Raw genomic sequence first — 18,391 nt, forward strand, 5'->3', positions numbered from 1 at the left:
TTTTTCATAATATAGTCCGGATATCATTTTCTCATATATCCACATTTTCATAATCTCAGTACATTATATCAAAATAAACACCTAATAGCTTTAGTGAAAAAGTCTCTCACTCCCATATTATCCGTAACCCTTTCATTATATACATTGCATAATTAAAATTACCATTCAAAATATAACACCAAGCATAATAAAATTAAACATTTCCCGAATTGGGAACAAGATGTTCACACATAAGTGAGATTTCCAATCAAAATATACATTTTCATCCAATGCAAGCACATCTAGACCGATCAAGAGCGAGGGGCTAGCATTTGCATCTTCTTTACCTTAGGTCCTGGCTTCACCGTGCTGCACAATTAATTAATCAAACAAGATTAGACACATAAGAAGGTTGAGAGTGCTTAATTTATTTTGCTCAACAATCAATATATTTATAAAGTACAACACCTAACACTACCTGGTATCATGGGGGGTGATGAATAGCCATTGGGATCCTTGTGCCACACAAAAATCAACCAGTGTCTCCAAGCTGATTTTTCGGCTTACTGCATCCTGAAGACCGAATCCAGATTCCGAATTCAACATATAGAACTAAATACGATTAAATTTTAGAGCATACAAGGAGATAATAATAGTAACTAAACGATGAGACTATATCCATACCATAAAGACATCGAATTCGTCCATTGCTCTGAAGGGGGATTCTGACATTTCATGGAGAGCTAATGCAAAGCACAAAGTTGAAAAAGAACGCTCCCCACCTAATTATAAGCAAATAGATAATAAAAACATGCACAAATTAATAATGAGACATCGTGTAAAGCACTGCCGTTATGTGAAATACAATGTAACTGTAACAAGTATCTATATGTAGACATATATTTAACCTTTATTCCTGAACAAAAAGATATAATACTGTAGGTAGTAGGTACAAATCTATGGATAAACTGTTCATTTTCCAATCTGCCTCTACTTTTTGAATGGAGGACAAAATTTGTTAGGACTTAGGAACATGGTATCAGATGATGGAAACATGGAAATATGATGAGGAATACGTGTTTGTATTACTAATAAAGGTGGTAGGTGTTAAAAAGACCCAGCCGCTTTCCCAAGCACCGATTCCAATTTTGAGATATTCCTCACAATATCTCTCCCCTACCCTCACCTTCATTCCACCTTGAAAATTCTCTCTCATGTTAGTTACAAAACCCATCCCAAATCTCCAATTGACTCAATTACAATTAAATCCCCTTTGACAAAAGTCCACTCTCACTACTCTCTGTACAAGTAAAATATTCTCATGGGGTAACACTACTTGGGGAATGGGAATTACTAGCAATCCTAATATTGGGGGTCCATAATAAAATGGAACAGATATTTACCCTACAATTGTAGCATAATCATCATGACCCTACACAACTAACCTGAAAGCCCCCTGGTGTCTCGAACAGCTCTGTTAGATGCATCTTGAGGCATTTGAACCTATAACCAAAAGAATCAAGAACTTCACAAAATCAGAAATCCAAGAAACAAATTTCAGTGGTACAAACCAAAGATGAATAAATTGTTTCAAAAATTAATAGATAAGAAATTAATGTCGTCTTATTTTTTTCATTAAGGACTAATTTCTATAACATTTTAAAAGATCAGGAATCTATTTGTCGGTTTCTTTTTGTAAGAAACTAATTTGTATGAAACAAAAATTGATAGGGCCCAATTAGTGTTTACCCATACATAAATTTGTTGAAACCGGAGTAAAGGAAGGTATAACAAATCAAATGAATGTAGTAAAATATTACACAGACTTTACCTCAATAGATAAGGTTTTCTCCTCATAATTAACTTTAATAAGTCCGCTGATCCCTTTCTTCCTCAGATGATCATTAAACCTGATAATGAGGAAGAATCAAGAAGCCCAAGTTAAAATATAACAAACAATGCCTTGAAGCAGTGGAAAGAAAAGTCATGGAAACAAAGATGATGTATGGTTAAAGAATTTATACTTCCAAGAAAGCTGCTGCTTCAGGCGAGTTGCATTGCTCTTAAACTTCTTCCCTCGTATCTCTAAGGCTCTCTGGCATGCCTGCCATGAAACACACAACTTATTCCTCTATGAAAGATGTTAAATAGCAAAGTCACCAGAAAGATGCATGCAATAAAATATTAAAATCATTCCTACATGAAAGACTTTAAATCATAAAGTCACCACAGATAATAAGTGTCAAATGAAAAACAAAGATTGCAAAAAGTTAATTGTAACTTATCATTAATGCACAGATACATAGAATTTCACCGAAATAATAATAATAATAAAGACAACGACAAAATTCCATGTTTGATCCATGTCATAGAACTATTTGCCCAGTTCCAATGTCTAAACAACAATCAAACCCATGCTCAAGGCTATTAAAGCTCTATTCCAGATATGGCAAACAAGCTCCCAATAGATGAACAATTGACTATCAGATTATATAATATGATAATAAATAATTTTCATAATAATTTAATATAATGGGGTCAAATTTAATTATATAATGGGAAAAAATAAATATCATTATCATGTACTGCTCAAGAAATTTCTAAATATTAGTGGGCCACTTGCCCCCAAAACTTGACACATAGATCCGTCCCTGGATACTACCACTATGTTGAAATCAGATATCCAACTTTAGAAAAGAATAATTTCAAGAACTAAAGTCGACAAATGAAGATATTACATTGTCAACTAAGTTAACAAAGAGGGAAAAAGCACATACATCCAACTTTTGTCGAAGAGCTTTGTACACTTTCTGCCTCTTCATAATCTTGCGTTGTTTTTTCTCATAAAGCATCCTAAGATCAGCAATTGGTTCAGAGTGCCTACAGAGGGAACAAGAAAAGATTAAGAAAGAAAAAATAAAAAGATCTTGCCAGAAGCTTCTGCTCGGCTGTAAAACGATAACATGGGGAAGAATGATTACAACATGCCTTCGGCACTCATGCTCAACTTTCTGATTTAGTTCTTTTAATTCAGCACTGATTTGATCTGGGGTTTTCATATCACAACCTTCTAATGAATCACAATCATTGATTTCATACTCGGGGCAAATTATGGAAGCCTTCTTAGCATATTCCTGCACGTTTCAATGAATGATAGTATCACTAACATGTAGGTACTACAATATTGCTTTATGATATGATGTTCATGGTGTAATCCCAATGCATAAGGACCCACAGCACCTCAGATAGCAGATTTCTTCACAAGTGTACATCCATGAGAGTAATAAGCACGATAAAGTTTCAATTCAAACACAATCTAGCTTTTGAAAAGTACTAAGGAATTATGATTTACTAATGGGAGCAAAAATACAAGCAAAATTTTCCAAAAGTTAGAAAGAAAAGGATCATGTCTTACACTTCATGATATAAAGAAACTAATCCATAGAGGACAAGAAGCCTGAGGATAAATGCTCATGGATGGAAACATAAGATGGATTTACCTTTCCTCTATCCACAATACAGGTTCTTATAAGGATGATAAAGTCCTTTGGATTTGATATGTTGAGATATTGGAGTAGTTTTTACATTGATCTCTCGTTTTTTCTAATCTATGTTTTTGTCCAGCATTTTGACTCCTTTAATTCTTTCTCTTCATCATGATGAATTCATTTTATTAGAAAAAGGAAAAAAAGAATGTCCTTCACAGGTTGCATCTCATAGCAGTGTAAAGTATCATGCCAGATCTCTCCCTGCTTAAGTTTTATGTAACATGTTTGCTTTCCTAGACTCTCAGGGGTTTTGTCTATTGAGTTTCTCGAGAGTGTTTACTCGTCCAATTTTTTCTTTTAGTAAAGCACCGTTAAAAATGAACCTTTTTATTGCGATGGTGAAAAGTATTAACGTCAAGCATACAACCTTATTCTTCTCCTTGAACAAGTTCATGGGATTTTCTTAGCCTCCTTCAAGGCATTAGTCCATTGGGTTTCTCAAGGTTGTTTCCTTGTGTTGAGATTGTTGAAAGCTAGTAGAGAAGGAATAACTGAGAACAGAGACTTTATATCTATCTCCTTCCCTAAATAGTGTCTAATAGTGTCTTTCTGTCCTAAAATAGTTACCAAATGGGGTCAAAGAGATCATAATATTTAGTATCATGAGATTATTTAAAATATTATAAGATGTAATAAAGAAATTACAAGATGCATTCGTAATTTCTAACACCTAGTCGAATATACAATGGGACTAGCTTTCTCTTTTGCATTGAAATAATTCTCTTCTCCGTCTTTTGATGCTGTACAAGATTTTTTTTGAATATACCATCATGCAGTATGAACAATGCTATTTATCTTAATTGGATTTTTATTGTTATTTGGTTGACTCTTTATGTATAGCTATAAATCTGAGTTCACTCTGAACTAATCAATGGCTCCTCGATTTCATTATCACATATGCAAGACCACCTCACTACAAAAACTTATGGATCCTCAGGTTTCCTGATGTCAAAAACTTTCTCAAAATAGAAAGCCATACAAACTCCAAGTAAGATGGAGAAACAAAAATAAAGGGTCATCATCTTGCCTAACAGCTTCCAGCAGAAAAGTTATCTATATTATGGGAGATACAAGAGATTTTTTAACTGATTCTTCGAATAGTTAGCTTATGTCTAGCTAAAATCTTATTATTCATGGTCCACTTCATCATCCACATACTTGCATGCTTTCAAAGGAAAAAGATATAGGCAAATAAATAATATGAAACAGATATGCATTACAAATCTAAATCAGAATGCACCTCACGCATTTTTGTAAGCTCCTGATATTCTTCCTCGGCCTTCTTAATAGCAGGTAGGACCTTGTTTTCCATGAGATTTTCATAGTGAGCCTTTCCCTTAAATTTGTTTAGGAAAAAAGAAACAAATGAAGATATTATCAAAATTTTTAAACAATAATAAAGAACAGTAAAAATGTATACCTGTTCAGCCGACTCCAGTTCACTTTCAATTTTCCTACATTGACTCCCAGCCTTTTCAATCGCAGTAAATTTGTCCTCTGCTGACCCTACATTTGCCATGTTTTAAAGAGTATTATCCATATAACATCTTATCACTTTAAACAGCATAACTGACTCACATAAAAGAAACAATTATTACAATTCATACCACGGAGCTTGTCAAATTTTACTTTAAGATCCTTTGCTTTGCCCGATGCTTCATCCTTCCTTTGTCGAAGGGCTTCCAACAATATTTGTTCTTCTTCTAATTTCTTCTTGAATTCCTAGTGTTTATTATAAACGAAATATTGTTTGAACTTGGAAACAAAAACACCAAATCAAGCACTAAACCATTCTCTTCTTTTGTTTTCCTTTTCCACCCTGGAACTTGCTAGTGTTGAAATAGAATAAAGAATTGTTTAAAATTATAAACATTATACAACAAGATCAAATTGTGCATTAAGAACAAGTTAAACAAGTGCAAGGCACAAAAAAAAACATAATGTAACAAGATGAACATTTTACACAATCTAATTCTAGTTTAGATAATATAATTGTATGGTTTTGATGTCTTGCCATATTTATCAGTTTCACAAGTTGATTTATCAGTATTTTTAATAATTTATTCCAACACCCTCATTCTCTGAGATATTCATATGTTCAACACTTTCAGCAAAATTTTAAGGCAATGACACAAATAATCAAATATCCTCAACAACTCAGTTCTTTCCTTATTTGCGCGATAGGGTTGAGTATGCTCTCATACATAATAAATTGGTTATTTGCTAATAATAATATCATCAGAGGGCCTTGGCCTGTGCATCTCTTGGGTTTTTTAACAGTTTTTTTTCCCCTGTTCCTTCTTATTAACAGACTAATAGGGCAAGAGCAAGAGGCTTGAGTCTGCACTAAACCTTCCAGTAACGAGTATGCCTTCCCCAACTGTTAACACTACTTAGAACAAGTAGAATTTCATTGTTAAAAGATGGATAATAGTAAACATACTGTGATTTCTACATCAAGCTCCTCAACAGATGAGGAAGGAATTGAGCTATTTTCAGCAGCATGCTGATGCATTGCCTCCTCCAAAGCTAGCTTCTTAGAAGATAAACTTCGTCCAACATTTTCACAATGCCTCTGAAAGAAAAAAAAAAAACAAATTAAAATATAAGGTAACAGATGAAGCATGGACCAGTAGCGACAGGATATATTGAAATGAAGCAAATATAAGTCGGTGATTATTTTTCTCAAGGCATTATAAAACTACTTTTAGCATTTCGTTTTTAAATATCATATACATTTAATAAGATCTAAATAAGCGATGCTACTATTATGAAGACATGTTCCCTTTAGGCTTGTAAGAACCAGGGATTTCTGCTTTCTCATCAGTTACTAGATTATGTTGTTCTCTTGATAACAACATAATAAAGAACAGCTAAGATGACAGCTGTAGCTAACTTAACAATGAAAGGTCCAAACTACCCTTAGAGTAGCTTCCCCAACAAGGTACCACTCTCTTGTGTCTAAACAGGTAAGTCACTCAATTGAGGACTTCAGATTCATAATATACAATTAAGAGTAATTTCTCCTCTCTTCTCTTTACTTCATTCACTGTTTTTTTAGTTCTCTATTACTTTGCATAAGGAAAACAAATATCAAACAACTTGAACCAACCAAATGCTGGATATTGAAAGAACCTTTTCCGTTGTCTATATAAAAAAAGATGCATTTAAAAGAACCTTTTCCGTTGTCTATATAAAAAAAGATGCATTTTGACCTAATAGTTGTTCAAAGTGGGACATTTAGCATAGTCAACTTGGGTTGGTTCATGTGGTTAATTCACTCGTCCGCTTAAAGAAGTGTCGGGAAGTCTAAATCCCGCCTTGTACATGCAACAAACAATTGGTCAGTGACAAACCCTTAAATGAAACTCAGATCCATGACAGATTAATCATTGGCCTGTCAGACTTGGGGATACCGTGAGAAATTAATAAAAAAAAAAAAAGTGGACATCCAACAAATAAATGAAACCAACATAAAATATAGCAAAGAACAATGTAGCTATGCATAAATATTTTGGAGGCAAAAATAAAATAAAAAAGACAACAATAGTACAAAATATATGCAATGTCTTGCCTTTACAGATGTAAGATTTGATTCTAGTTCCCGAAGTTTGATCTCTGCCTGTCGTTTTCTACTTTTACCCTCATTAGCTGCATTTTGTTCATCAGATGCCTTACTTCGAAGATCCTTAATATGATCTTCAAAAGAACTACATAAACGGCCGGGTCCCTTCCCCTTTAGTGGAAGAGTAGTCTCCACACCACCTCGACAAAACCTAAAGATAACTTATTTCAGACAGCACAGTTCCAAATTTAGGGATTCAAGACATGAGCATATAGTAGAAATTTCAAAAAGCGTGAGCCATGTTCCATTACAAAACAAAATGCAGCAAATCAATAAAAATAAGTTGGAAATGGGGTGAATAAATAGCAGTTGGTATCCAAATGTACATGTAAACAGAATTATTAGTCCGGTTGGAATTATAGTGAATGTATGGAAGTGTGTATGCAATTTATGAAGCAAAAACACTTTGTTGAGTTGCTATGTCCACATGTTAGACAGATTACAGACACTTTAACACTAATACAACATATGTGTGTAACTATGTCGGAACGAAATATTAGAAAAACATGGCGGGACTCACTTATACATGACCACATGTTAGTATGTCCAACCTTATGTTCGTTGATTAATAAAACCTTATGTCCAATCTTATCTTTAGCATATATTTTTTTAGAAGATTATGTATTATTGATTATTAAAACAAATTATCTAAAATGCTTTGTATGTTTAAAAAGAACATAAAAAAATTGAAATTGTTAGTTTGCAGTTCAATGTGAATAAAATATCAAGTTATGTCTGTGACTAGCAAAAATTTGAAATCAATGTGTTTGTATGCCAGTACATCATAGTATGTAATTGAGAAAGAATAACACTATCACTAAGATGGAGAATTACAGACATATAAATCAAGAAAGGGAAACTTTCATTAACTTTCTACATAATCCCATTACAAGTCTAGCACTACTATTTAAACCAATTCTACTTGTTATCTAGTCCAGTCACTAGACAAGACCAGAAATGTTCAAATAATCAAATGTCGAAAAGGAATGTTTATTGAATTGGTAAGTACCACGAACCCCAGAATTCGGGTGAAAACAAACCCCAATACCGTCTGGAAAAATGAGGTCCACTCCAAGACTCAATTCTCAAAATGATCAACAACACCTAACTAATCCCATTTACCTTTATAACAACTAGCTCCAAAGTAACTAATAATCCTGACAGTGAAAAACAGGAACTTCGTGATATTTGACATTACTGTGTAACTTGGTAAAAGGTGTGACATTTAGGATGGATCTCTGGCAATAACAAATTATCTGTTTGCAGTTATAAAACATTATGTGAAGATGGGATGCAGGGATGGCAATATAAAGTAGCACTGGACTTACATTTTCTTGCCATCTGCTGTGTAGATCTCTTTCAGATTCCGAGGCTTTTGATTAAAAGCAACCACTTTGCCAGTATCATAATCCTTCACGAGTACTTGTCTCTCAACATTTCCCTAGCAAGGCAATAAAAACATTATAAAAGACAGGGAAGAGACATTCTTATTTGTGGTTTTGTTTCTACTGAGAGTGACAAAAGCAATCACTAGATTAGCAGACAAAATGACTAATTGATATTGTTAAAAAGAAAAAAAATCAGTAAGGTAAAAAAAGTTAGGATGATAAGAAACCCCGACCAAATAAAATAGAAAATATGAATTAAGCAACGTGATCTGCCAACATTTCTTTCAAAGAAACCCCATATAAAAATACCATTGGCTCTACCAACTACAAGCTAAGCACCTGTAATCATCTAAAGGAGCTGCTCATCCACATAAATGAACACAAGAGACAAGAACTCTGCTCCTACCAAATATGACAAATAGTTGCATAGAATGGTGACAAGAATTTAGCATCTTTTCTACTCCAAAAGCTAGCCAATAGACACAGGTCTATGGACCGGGGCCAAACCCAGCACTAAATGGAAATGTCGAGCAAAGAATTCCATAATGGAACAGATATAAAACAATTTGAGAACAAATCAAATTACAAATTAATATCCTAGAATAATCAAAGCTAATAGTGATTGATTAAGAGCTGGAGGAAAATGGAAAAAGTTATGAAATGTATGAGTTACAAGACCATGGCAGAACCATTACCATACACTAGCAATTATGATGGGAGAGCCCAAGGCCTTATAAGACTCTTTTTTCAAGTCTTGACAACCCCCCCCCCCCTTTTTTTTTCACCTTCCACTCGACATGGGATCCTTTTTTAAGTATTGACCATCTCGAAACTCATAACAAAGCATCCCAACAGCTCCACTCTATGGCAATTCACCCAGTGGCATTTTACTTGGCCACTGGTGATCAAAACCCTCCGCAGGTAGCCCTTTCAGTTTGGCCGGCTGCCTTATAACACTCTTTTTCAGTGTTGCTCCACCAATGTGGAGCTCTTTTTCAGGTATTGATCCCTCAGGACCCAACATCAAAGTTGATAGTTATTGATTAATAGCTAGAGGGACAAAAAATCCCATCAGGTTTTGATAAATTGGGGAAAAGAAGAAGGAAAACATGATCTTGAAAAGGTTCTTCAGCAAAAAGAAAACATTAAGATACTAACTAAAGCACAAGCAAGGATTTTGTTAATTACTAGATCCACTAAGACATTAATCACAGTGTCGTTCTCAGATTGTAAAAGGGAAAGTGTTGATGGATGATTTGTCTCAGGAAGCATGTGCTGTGGTATTTTTAACCTACACCAAAAGCAGACATGATCGCAGTTAGACACAAGATCACACGAGAAACCAGACTTATATAAACAAAAAAGAGCAACAGAGCATGCTAACAGACAAGAAGCAATTAAGTTACCTCGGTATTGAAAAATCATAAATAATAATTTGAAGGTTCCTATAGTTTGCTTCCTTCGCCAATTGTTTCAGAAGAAGAAAATCCTTATGATCAGTTACTATAAAGGAATTGAGCAATCCCCCGATGGCATGTTCAACAGTAGCAGCCCATTTTTTAGCATCAAGTAAATTCTGTTAAACCATAAATCAAGACCGTGTAATAATAATTTGGTATGGTTAGTGGGACAGTCAAGTAATTTCCTAATGCAGTTAAACTGACAAAGCTAGGATTTAAACTTGATATGTGATTAGATCAACAGAAAAAGTCAGGGATAGAAGGTGTTAAGGGAAAGGATCTCACACCCATGACAATTTAACTAGCGAAGCCTAGTAACTTAGTAAGTGAAACATTAGAAGAAAAGGCAGTTATTAGAACAGGATTCCTGCTAACAGCAAGAAAACCAAGAGAACAATCTGGTGAACAGAGCTATCTTATTCCTTTGTATATCCAACAAATAAATCCCACAATTAAGCCATCCTAAATAAGATTTGATATAGAAAACTTCAGATCAGTTAAAAATATTATATTATATAATTATCAAAGCATAGTCGTTAATGTCTTCTTTTAAGGAGGAATGACAATGGCTGATAAACAATTTGATTTAACCCCTCAAGCGTCAAAATGCACAACACAAGCCTACAAATACAAGATGAACAGTGTCTAACAGATAACAAGAAAGCATCACAAACTGTATTACCAAATGGACACCAATTGGACCAATCGGTGGCATCTTAAACCTTTGATGATTTTTCTCAACTAAATATATCAGATGTATTACTCTTTGTCCTCCAAAACCTGCAATCTGTTTCCAAAAATAACATTGTCAAAGTCAGTAAATTTTAATATAAATTGCTATGCTTTTTAGTATGTTAGATCTATCTTGAACATACACAGGATGAACAAACAAATGAAAACCTTCATTGTTAATTCGAGCCTCAGCAAACACAGGATGTGTCATACCTTATTGCCTTGTTTCTGTTCATAGTCGCGGATTTGCTTGGAGATTTCATTACAATTGTTTTCATGATCTTGGATCTAGAAAAAGCACACATGTTTTACCAAAAAGTGACATGCAAAGCTTTAAAAAAAAGAGAAATTAAAGAACAGAAGACCTGTCAAATGAATAATAAACTATGACAATTTGCATAAGCAAAAACTCAGAAATATCATGAACATTTTCAGCAATTAGTCGTCAAAATTTGAACTTTTAAATCTAGAACGTATCAATAGTTCCCATATACAAATAAATATTGCATTTATCACAAGACTTTGGAACAAAAGGACATCTAGTGGTAATTAAAAAGTAAATGTTGACAAAATCCTATGATTCACATCTCCCTCTATCTCTCTGCAATAAAATGGAGGTAGGATACTTGATCCCTATGTGATTTTCATAGTTTCTTATATCCCCCTTTTATAAAGGAGTCTGAGATACTTTTTCTCCATTCATTTTGCATTTTATGGGGAAGAAACTGTAACAATTTTCAAAATTTCATCAAATTAAACAAAAGGGAAACCACAAATAAAAATTTGTTTACAAGACAACCAACCCAAGAATAGCATATTTGGAACAAATAATCTTAGCTTGTAAACATCAATAACAGATGAATCACAACCATAGATGAAAAGTGTTCAAAATCACCACACCTTATAAACAATTGTCTTAATTTCTTCATTTTGCAAATTTATGTTGTTCATTAACTTAGTCTCTTCCTCCTTTAACCTGGATCAATAACAAATTATAAGGGAGAAAAGTTCCTCAAATCCAGGTAAAACACAAATATGAAATATCACAATTAAAGCTTAACCTTCCCCAGTCTAGCTCAGCAGCATGAACCTCATGTTGGAGACCCTTAAGTTTCTCCTCCAAGTCAGATTTTTCAGCCTGCATTATTATGATAAACAATAGAATTGGTGATTACAAAAAAAAAAGGGATGTCATGGCACTGTAATCAACAATTAGTCATTTCAAATTGATGACATGAATGATCAGAAAACAGCACACACAACCAAAGAAAAACGGAGCACACAAAACATTATAGATACATGTATGAGCATTGAAAAAAAAAGAGGGGCGGGGGGCTGGGGAAGAGAAGGAGTAACTAACAAGTTGTTTGAGTTGAAAACATTCAAGAATCCTTCAACAATGCACTAACTGAAAATACAGCATAATTTTTTTGATCATTCAAGTAAACAAAATCACAGGAAGACCTCATCTTTTAGAAAAATACAGATACTCATTCTAGGAACTCTTGTATCCAAAATTTAGTTTCAAGAAGTTAAAATGAATTCCAAAAGAATCAGTGATTTACTGAACCAAAAAAATGTTCCACTAGGTGAATAAAATAAGCATATTTTACAACTTGAGAAAATAAAATTGAAAAAACATCAAGAAACAATTAACTATCATTATATCCATAAACATGGATACCTGAGTATTTTTCACATGCTGCTCATGAAGATCCTGCACTTCTTGTTCAAGTTTTTTAAGTCGCTGTAACATCTTCTGTACTTTGCTAGTTTTGGAATTGCAGTCATGCTCAAGTTCAAGAGCTTCTTTTCTAGCCTAAAATTGGGGAGATGCATAAAATAGACATGATACCTACTACAACATAAAATAGACATAGAAAAAAAAGAAAGTATCCCACTTCCAACATACCAAGGACAAAGGCTGATTTTGATCAGCAATAATTTGATTAAGTTGTGTATACTCTTCCATCATAATTGCAATTACGTCCTTCTTCTCAGAGATGCCTTCCTTCAATCTTTCAATATCATTCTGCAAAAGGAATTAAAATCCCAATCTAATTTTAAATTAACTAGAAGGAATAAAAACAACAAAATGCCAGTAAATTCTCCAAATCATTGCTAGCTGAAGAACAAAAACATCTTCCTAGCTGACATACAAGAAAAATATCTGCAGTGACCTCAAATTGGCTGAAAGACCAAAATAAGGAAGAATGATTTGTACTCTGCCACTCAAACATCATGGGAGTTTAAAAGCAGTTGCATCATGAAGACATATTAACTACTACTATAGAAAAGTGAGTAAAGTTTTTTTTAGAGAAAAAAAGGTCCCAGTGCAACATGGGGAAGAATAAGGAATCCTCCAAAATAAGTATTTAATTATTTATACGCAAACAAAGGAGCAAGACTAACACATTCAAGCAAAAATGAGAACTAAAAAGTAAGGGTTTATCATAAACATAGACTCGTATATACAATGCTTCATAATGGAATTTCACGTTAACTTTCTCAATCATGATTGTGGCAAAAAGCTATTTCACAAATAGCTTTTTACTAGAAATGCTTAGTTACAATACTGTAACTAATCATAAATATAGCAAGACTAGAACATTCTTTGAATTCATTCCCATAATGCACTCACAATTTACCATTTGAAACAATCCAGAGTTTAGCCACCATTCTGAAGGGTACTACCAGTTCTGGCAAGCCTCAGAATTATGAAGACAAACCCAATGAAATACCCTAGTTTTCATTGTCTACCATACATAACTTCCTTCACATTTGAAATACAGTACAAAATTAGAATGTATTATTCTTGAACCACAAACACAACTCCAAATTATATTAATTGGCAAATCAAAACGTCACTAGGAGACAAACATATAAGCTTACATACCAATTGTTGATCAATCTTAGCTTGGCAGGCAGGTATCCGGTTCTTTAGCTTATCTATCTTTGCACTTTGTGCCTGAAGATTCTTATCCACATCATAAACCCAAGACCATGCAAGTTTCTTCTTTAACTTTTGAATGTCTACAGACATTTGTTCAATATGTTCCATAGCTTTGATTTTGTCTTGCAGCTCCTTAAGCTCCTTCTCAACAGGCTTTATTGAACCCTCTAAGTCTTTAACTATGCCATGTGCGACACCTATTTCTTTAGAAATGTTTTCCAAGAGATCATTGACTTGCTGTAGGAGTGTGGCCTTGTAAAAAAACTATTAGATAAAGTATGAGCACAGATTTTGCGTAAGCATATTAAAAAACATTATATCAAAATGCAGTGATAACCTTAAATTTATCTTTATCGTTCCCAGAATGCAAAAATTCTCTGCTTTTGTCTTGACTCATAATTACACACGGATTATCCACATCAATCTGAAAAATAAGAAGATTGAATCATTGAGAAAACTTCAATGTTGGAGGGGGGAACAACACCACACCAATGTTTAAGAAATTTTAGCTAGTATGTCAACAAAGTAACAGGAACCCTTACATTTTAAAATATATACAGCAGAGACATCATCCAATGAACTCAATTAAAGAAATTCCAAACAAAATTATCATTATTAATTAATTACTAAAGTCACGAGTAGTTTAGTTCTTCCACCGTCCACATAACCACCGACTTAAAGAAAATATAGAAACCATATATAGCAGCATTGATACTATCATGAATTTACTATGCTATAGTCATTAGAACACAGCAACAAAGTGGAAATCCAAGATAGTTTTCTTCGCCCAAAATACTGAGACCTCGGACCTTCCAGCAATAAGAGATACTATATTTGAAAAACCTCTATAATAAATGAGAAATCTTACATTAAAATGCTCAACCATTTCCCGGAGATCCGCTATCCGATGGCCCACTCTCTTTCCTGTCAAAAGATCAGGATATAGATCACAATAATGAATTATAGCATCATTGACAACCATTTGTAGAAAGGTTTTTCCAAAAGGTTGCTAATGACTGCAACACTAAATTCACAACTATTAAAACCATGCTGAATCATATTGAATTAGTTAAATTCTCAAAAATGAATAAGACTACAAATCATGACCAACAAAAATTAAAAGAAAAGTTCAATTAGAAAATGGCGGGAATTTAAAAAATAAAATTTAAAAAAAAAAATGACATACACGGTACACCCATAAATAAAATGTTTATATCAAATTCAAATTACAAAAATAATTATCTTAATATGGAAACATGATTGGAAGCAAATTCAACTATCGTCATTTTTTACGCAAGTTAAAATGCAATAACAAGAATTTGTTAAATATCTCTTCAGACACCCTTTAGAACCGACTCATCTGTGTACCCAAGCCCAACAGTGATCTTGGCCGTAAGATTATACTAAAGAGTGATGGGAAGTACCAAAGTATAAAGAATTCATAGACACTCCATTCCACAATTTCAGTGTTTTAACTAGTAAAGCAAATGTCATAAAACTATTCTATTATCCAAAAGAGTTGTACATATGTTACGTAGTAACAAACCATCTCTCCCAAAAGCTTAAACTATTAGATACAAGCATATAAATAATTTCCATATCTAACACAACCTCTAACACAAAATCCTATTTTTGGTTTTAAGGCGAGGAGAAAACACAGGCCCATTTTACGTTGTGCTAAAATTCGATTTTTATTTAGCAAAATAAGGGCAACAAGGATCAAACTCTAGACCCTTTTAGAAGATCTAATACTATGTCATGAAAACATTTCTACCAAAAGCTTAGAATGTTGTTAGCTAGGCACGTGAATGGTTTTCATACCTAACAAACAAAATGTTAAAAAAACATGAAACACACCTTGGTGATCTTTTAATATAATGGAGTTTGCAGATACGGATATCCTACGTTCAACAATGATAACGTCACCATATATTTCAGGCTTAAACGCATCTTCTCCTTCATTTTGAATTTCAACATGGATGACAGCATTGCTACAAAGAAACAATAAAATAAAGAACTACGTAAAGAAATGACATTCGCAAATTACATTAACAAATCTCCCAGACATTGTATTGAGCTGTTAAGTTGAAAAGTTATTTCTTTGAATGAAATAAAACAAATTAGTTCACCAAATAAGCCATAACCAAACAAATTGAAACCTTGTTAGAAAAACCGGTTTATTGAAATGGCTTCAAAATGCGAACCTGTTGTTTTACGTTATGCGTTACTAGTTACTACTTTCCCTTATTCCTTGGAACCTCAAGGATAAGACAGACAGAGAATAATAGAAAGAATCAAAAAGTTCTCATGCCACTGCCACCGAAACATCCACCACAAGAGCGAGTTAAATTTCGTCTGAATAAACAACATAAAAGGGAAGGACTATGAAAGCTCCCATGTTCATGTTCAACTTCATTTAAGTGCACATTGGAGATCTATAATTTTGGAATGGACCTTCACTTATACATTCAGTTTGAATCATGTTTGGTTTTGGTTGTGTGTATAAGCCAAATGACGAACTGAACTGTTAACTGGTTTAAAGCCAGTTCACCAGATTTCAATCTGGTTCAGTGCCTGATCAGGGATTTCTAAGATTAGTTTGGTTCAAAATCTCTAAACTTGTAACCTGGTTTAGGGTAGTTTAGTTTAGTACTTGTTATCAAACCAAACTATGTCCACCCATACTTGACAAAGGGCAGGCTACAGAAACAAGATATCCTGTTCTAGCCATAGCATAAGCTTCTTTAGAATTTTTTTCGCCCAGCAGATGCAAATAACTATAAATACAGAAAATGTTGATTATCACTAGGATAACCCAATTTCTTAAGTTGGTTTTATCTTCTACATTGGATAGCAGCATCCGGAATATTGATCCTTTTAGGTTGTTTCCATATTTTCTGTACTTTTGTTTTGCCTCCCATTCTCTGGGTAAGGAGGAAAACGTTCTTGAAAATCCCTTTCGAACTCCAATCCAAAGCTCCCTCTAAAACTAAATTATTGATTTCGGATACCATATTCATTTGAAAGCCCCAGGATAAGTAAAAAAAAAAATTGGCATTGCACCGCTAGCAGCCCTCACTGACACCACCTAGTAAAAGTAATAGAGAGAAATAGTTTGTCACATCTACCTGCAACCCTTTTTAATGAGATCCTTCAAATGGTTTGCCCTATCGGTCTTTTTAGCTCGACTACCAAATGCAACACACAATGCTGTTAGGATGGCACTCTTACCACCTGGAAATAGTAATACCAAAACCAAACAAACAACAATAACTCGTTACACAACAATTGCAAATAATTATATCCACTGTTTGACTACATAGAATTCCCAACCACTTGCTCCTAAAAATGTCACTAAAAGAAAACTCAAAGATACATAATAAAGCACGTAAATTTCGCCAAACTATGTTTCCGAAGGAATATTGTGAAACCATCAAAAGCAATAACAAACAAAAACTAATCCAAGGAAAGAAACAAAAGGAAAACACAAACTGACTTCCGTTTTGACCAAGTACGAAATTGACGGCGTTTACGAACTCCATCTCGAAGTTTTCATGGCACATGAAGTTCTCCAGTCGAATCTTCTTGATGGTACCCGCAGTGTGCTGCGGTTGCTGCTCATACCGAAGATTAGAAGGGCAAACCCTAGTCGTGGATTCTCCCATCCCTTCTTCCATTCTGGAATAATATTCGCTGTCTTTGAGCCCTAACCCTAGCACAGAGAGAGAGCAGGGGTGAAGTGAGTCCGAATTGAAAGAAACCGAACACGATTGAGAAAAAAAAAAGTCAAGAAACGAATGGATTAATGGCGCGAAATGGTAATTTACAATTGTGCCACTGGAGTGAAGACGTGTGAAGCAAGCTGTGATGTCACGCAGGTAAAAGAGAAATAAAAGGATTAATTGATTAAACATTTAATGAGTAATGACCAATTTAGCCCTCTAATTTTAAACCCTACAATTAATAGGCAGTTTCTACTTTCTATTAATATACTTTTTTTATAAATTAAATATGTATAATAGTTATAATAATAAATATTTAATATTTTAATCAAAAGATTTGAATTCGAATATTCGAAATGGCAAAAGAATATATATTTATAAGCTATATATTATAATAAAAGACATTTTAAGAAAAAAAATTTGTTTATTTTTTTAGTATTATTTTTATATAATAAAAGATAAAATATCGATAGATAAAATAAAAGAATAGATAAGTAAGTTATTTAAGTCTCAGAAATTAGTCTAATAATACTTTTTATCCCCATAAGTATATTTTTTACCTAACATTCTTAGTATGGTGTATACTGTCTTATACATAAATTATTTTGCTGAACTTGGCCTATTACATCTCAATTTTTCTTTAGTTTATTTGTGTGTGTGTGTGTGTGTTTTTTTTTCTTCAGTTTGATTGATCTCATCCCTAAAACAATCGATAAAAATGACAATTTGAAGCAAATAATAATGCTTAATAATCAGTATAAGTAATAATTATTTTGACACTCCATTCTTGACGAAAAATTTTTAACTAATTAGTCTCAAACAATGTTATTTATAAGGCTATCACAGTATCACTATTTTTTATAAAAATTCTTGTAAACAGGATGTGTCTTTTTTTATCTGAAATTTAGCCCTTTATGGCAAGACTTTATTTCAAGTCGAAGTACTCCTAATAACGTCATTGTTGCACAAGAAATCTTGTATTTT

At 33.5% G+C, this 18,391-nt stretch overlaps 1 protein-coding gene across 1 annotated transcript; it reads right to left on the reverse strand.

Annotated features, from left to right (window-relative positions):
- LOC107629715 (structural maintenance of chromosomes protein 6B) lies at positions 1 to 17,524 on the reverse strand. Its single transcript, XM_016332581.3, has 28 exons — positions 17,182 to 17,524; positions 16,814 to 16,919; positions 15,543 to 15,676; positions 14,554 to 14,609; positions 14,023 to 14,109; positions 13,629 to 13,949; positions 12,645 to 12,764; positions 12,417 to 12,551; positions 11,794 to 11,870; positions 11,633 to 11,708; positions 10,946 to 11,020; positions 10,683 to 10,787; positions 9,947 to 10,116; positions 9,729 to 9,831; positions 8,481 to 8,593; positions 7,102 to 7,303; positions 5,971 to 6,102; positions 5,135 to 5,249; positions 4,948 to 5,033; positions 4,768 to 4,863; positions 2,968 to 3,113; positions 2,757 to 2,859; positions 2,004 to 2,083; positions 1,811 to 1,889; positions 1,425 to 1,482; positions 664 to 761; positions 458 to 552; positions 1 to 348 (listed from the first exon to the last, which is right to left on the reverse strand). The coding sequence occupies exons 1-28, from the start codon at positions 17,360 to 17,362 to the stop codon at positions 291 to 293; spliced, it is 3,207 nt and encodes a 1,068-aa protein (XP_016188067.1). The 5' UTR covers positions 17,363 to 17,524; the 3' UTR covers positions 1 to 290.
- Between the last annotated feature and the right edge of the window lie 867 nt (positions 17,525 to 18,391).

Source organism: Arachis ipaensis, chromosome B3 (assembly GCF_059453495.1).
Source record: "Arachis ipaensis isolate K30076 ecotype BB chromosome B3, ASM5945349v1, whole genome shotgun sequence".
Taxonomy (NCBI): Eukaryota; Viridiplantae; Streptophyta; class Magnoliopsida; order Fabales; family Fabaceae; genus Arachis; species Arachis ipaensis.

Bases quoted from the DNA above. Each gene is read 5' to 3' on its own strand.
- LOC107629715 (XM_016332581.3), bottom strand. From the start codon at position 17,362: ATGGAAGAAGGGATGGGAGAATCCACGACTAGGGTTTGCCCTTCTAAT. The intron at 12,765-13,628 runs GTATGTAAGCTT...TTCCTTTTGCAG, and splicing joins CTAAGATTGATCAACAATTG to AATGATATTGAAAGATTGAA. The intron at 2,860-2,967 runs GCATGTTGTAAT...TTCCCTCTGTAG, and splicing joins GTTGAGCATGAGTGCCGAAG to GCACTCTGAACCAATTGCTG.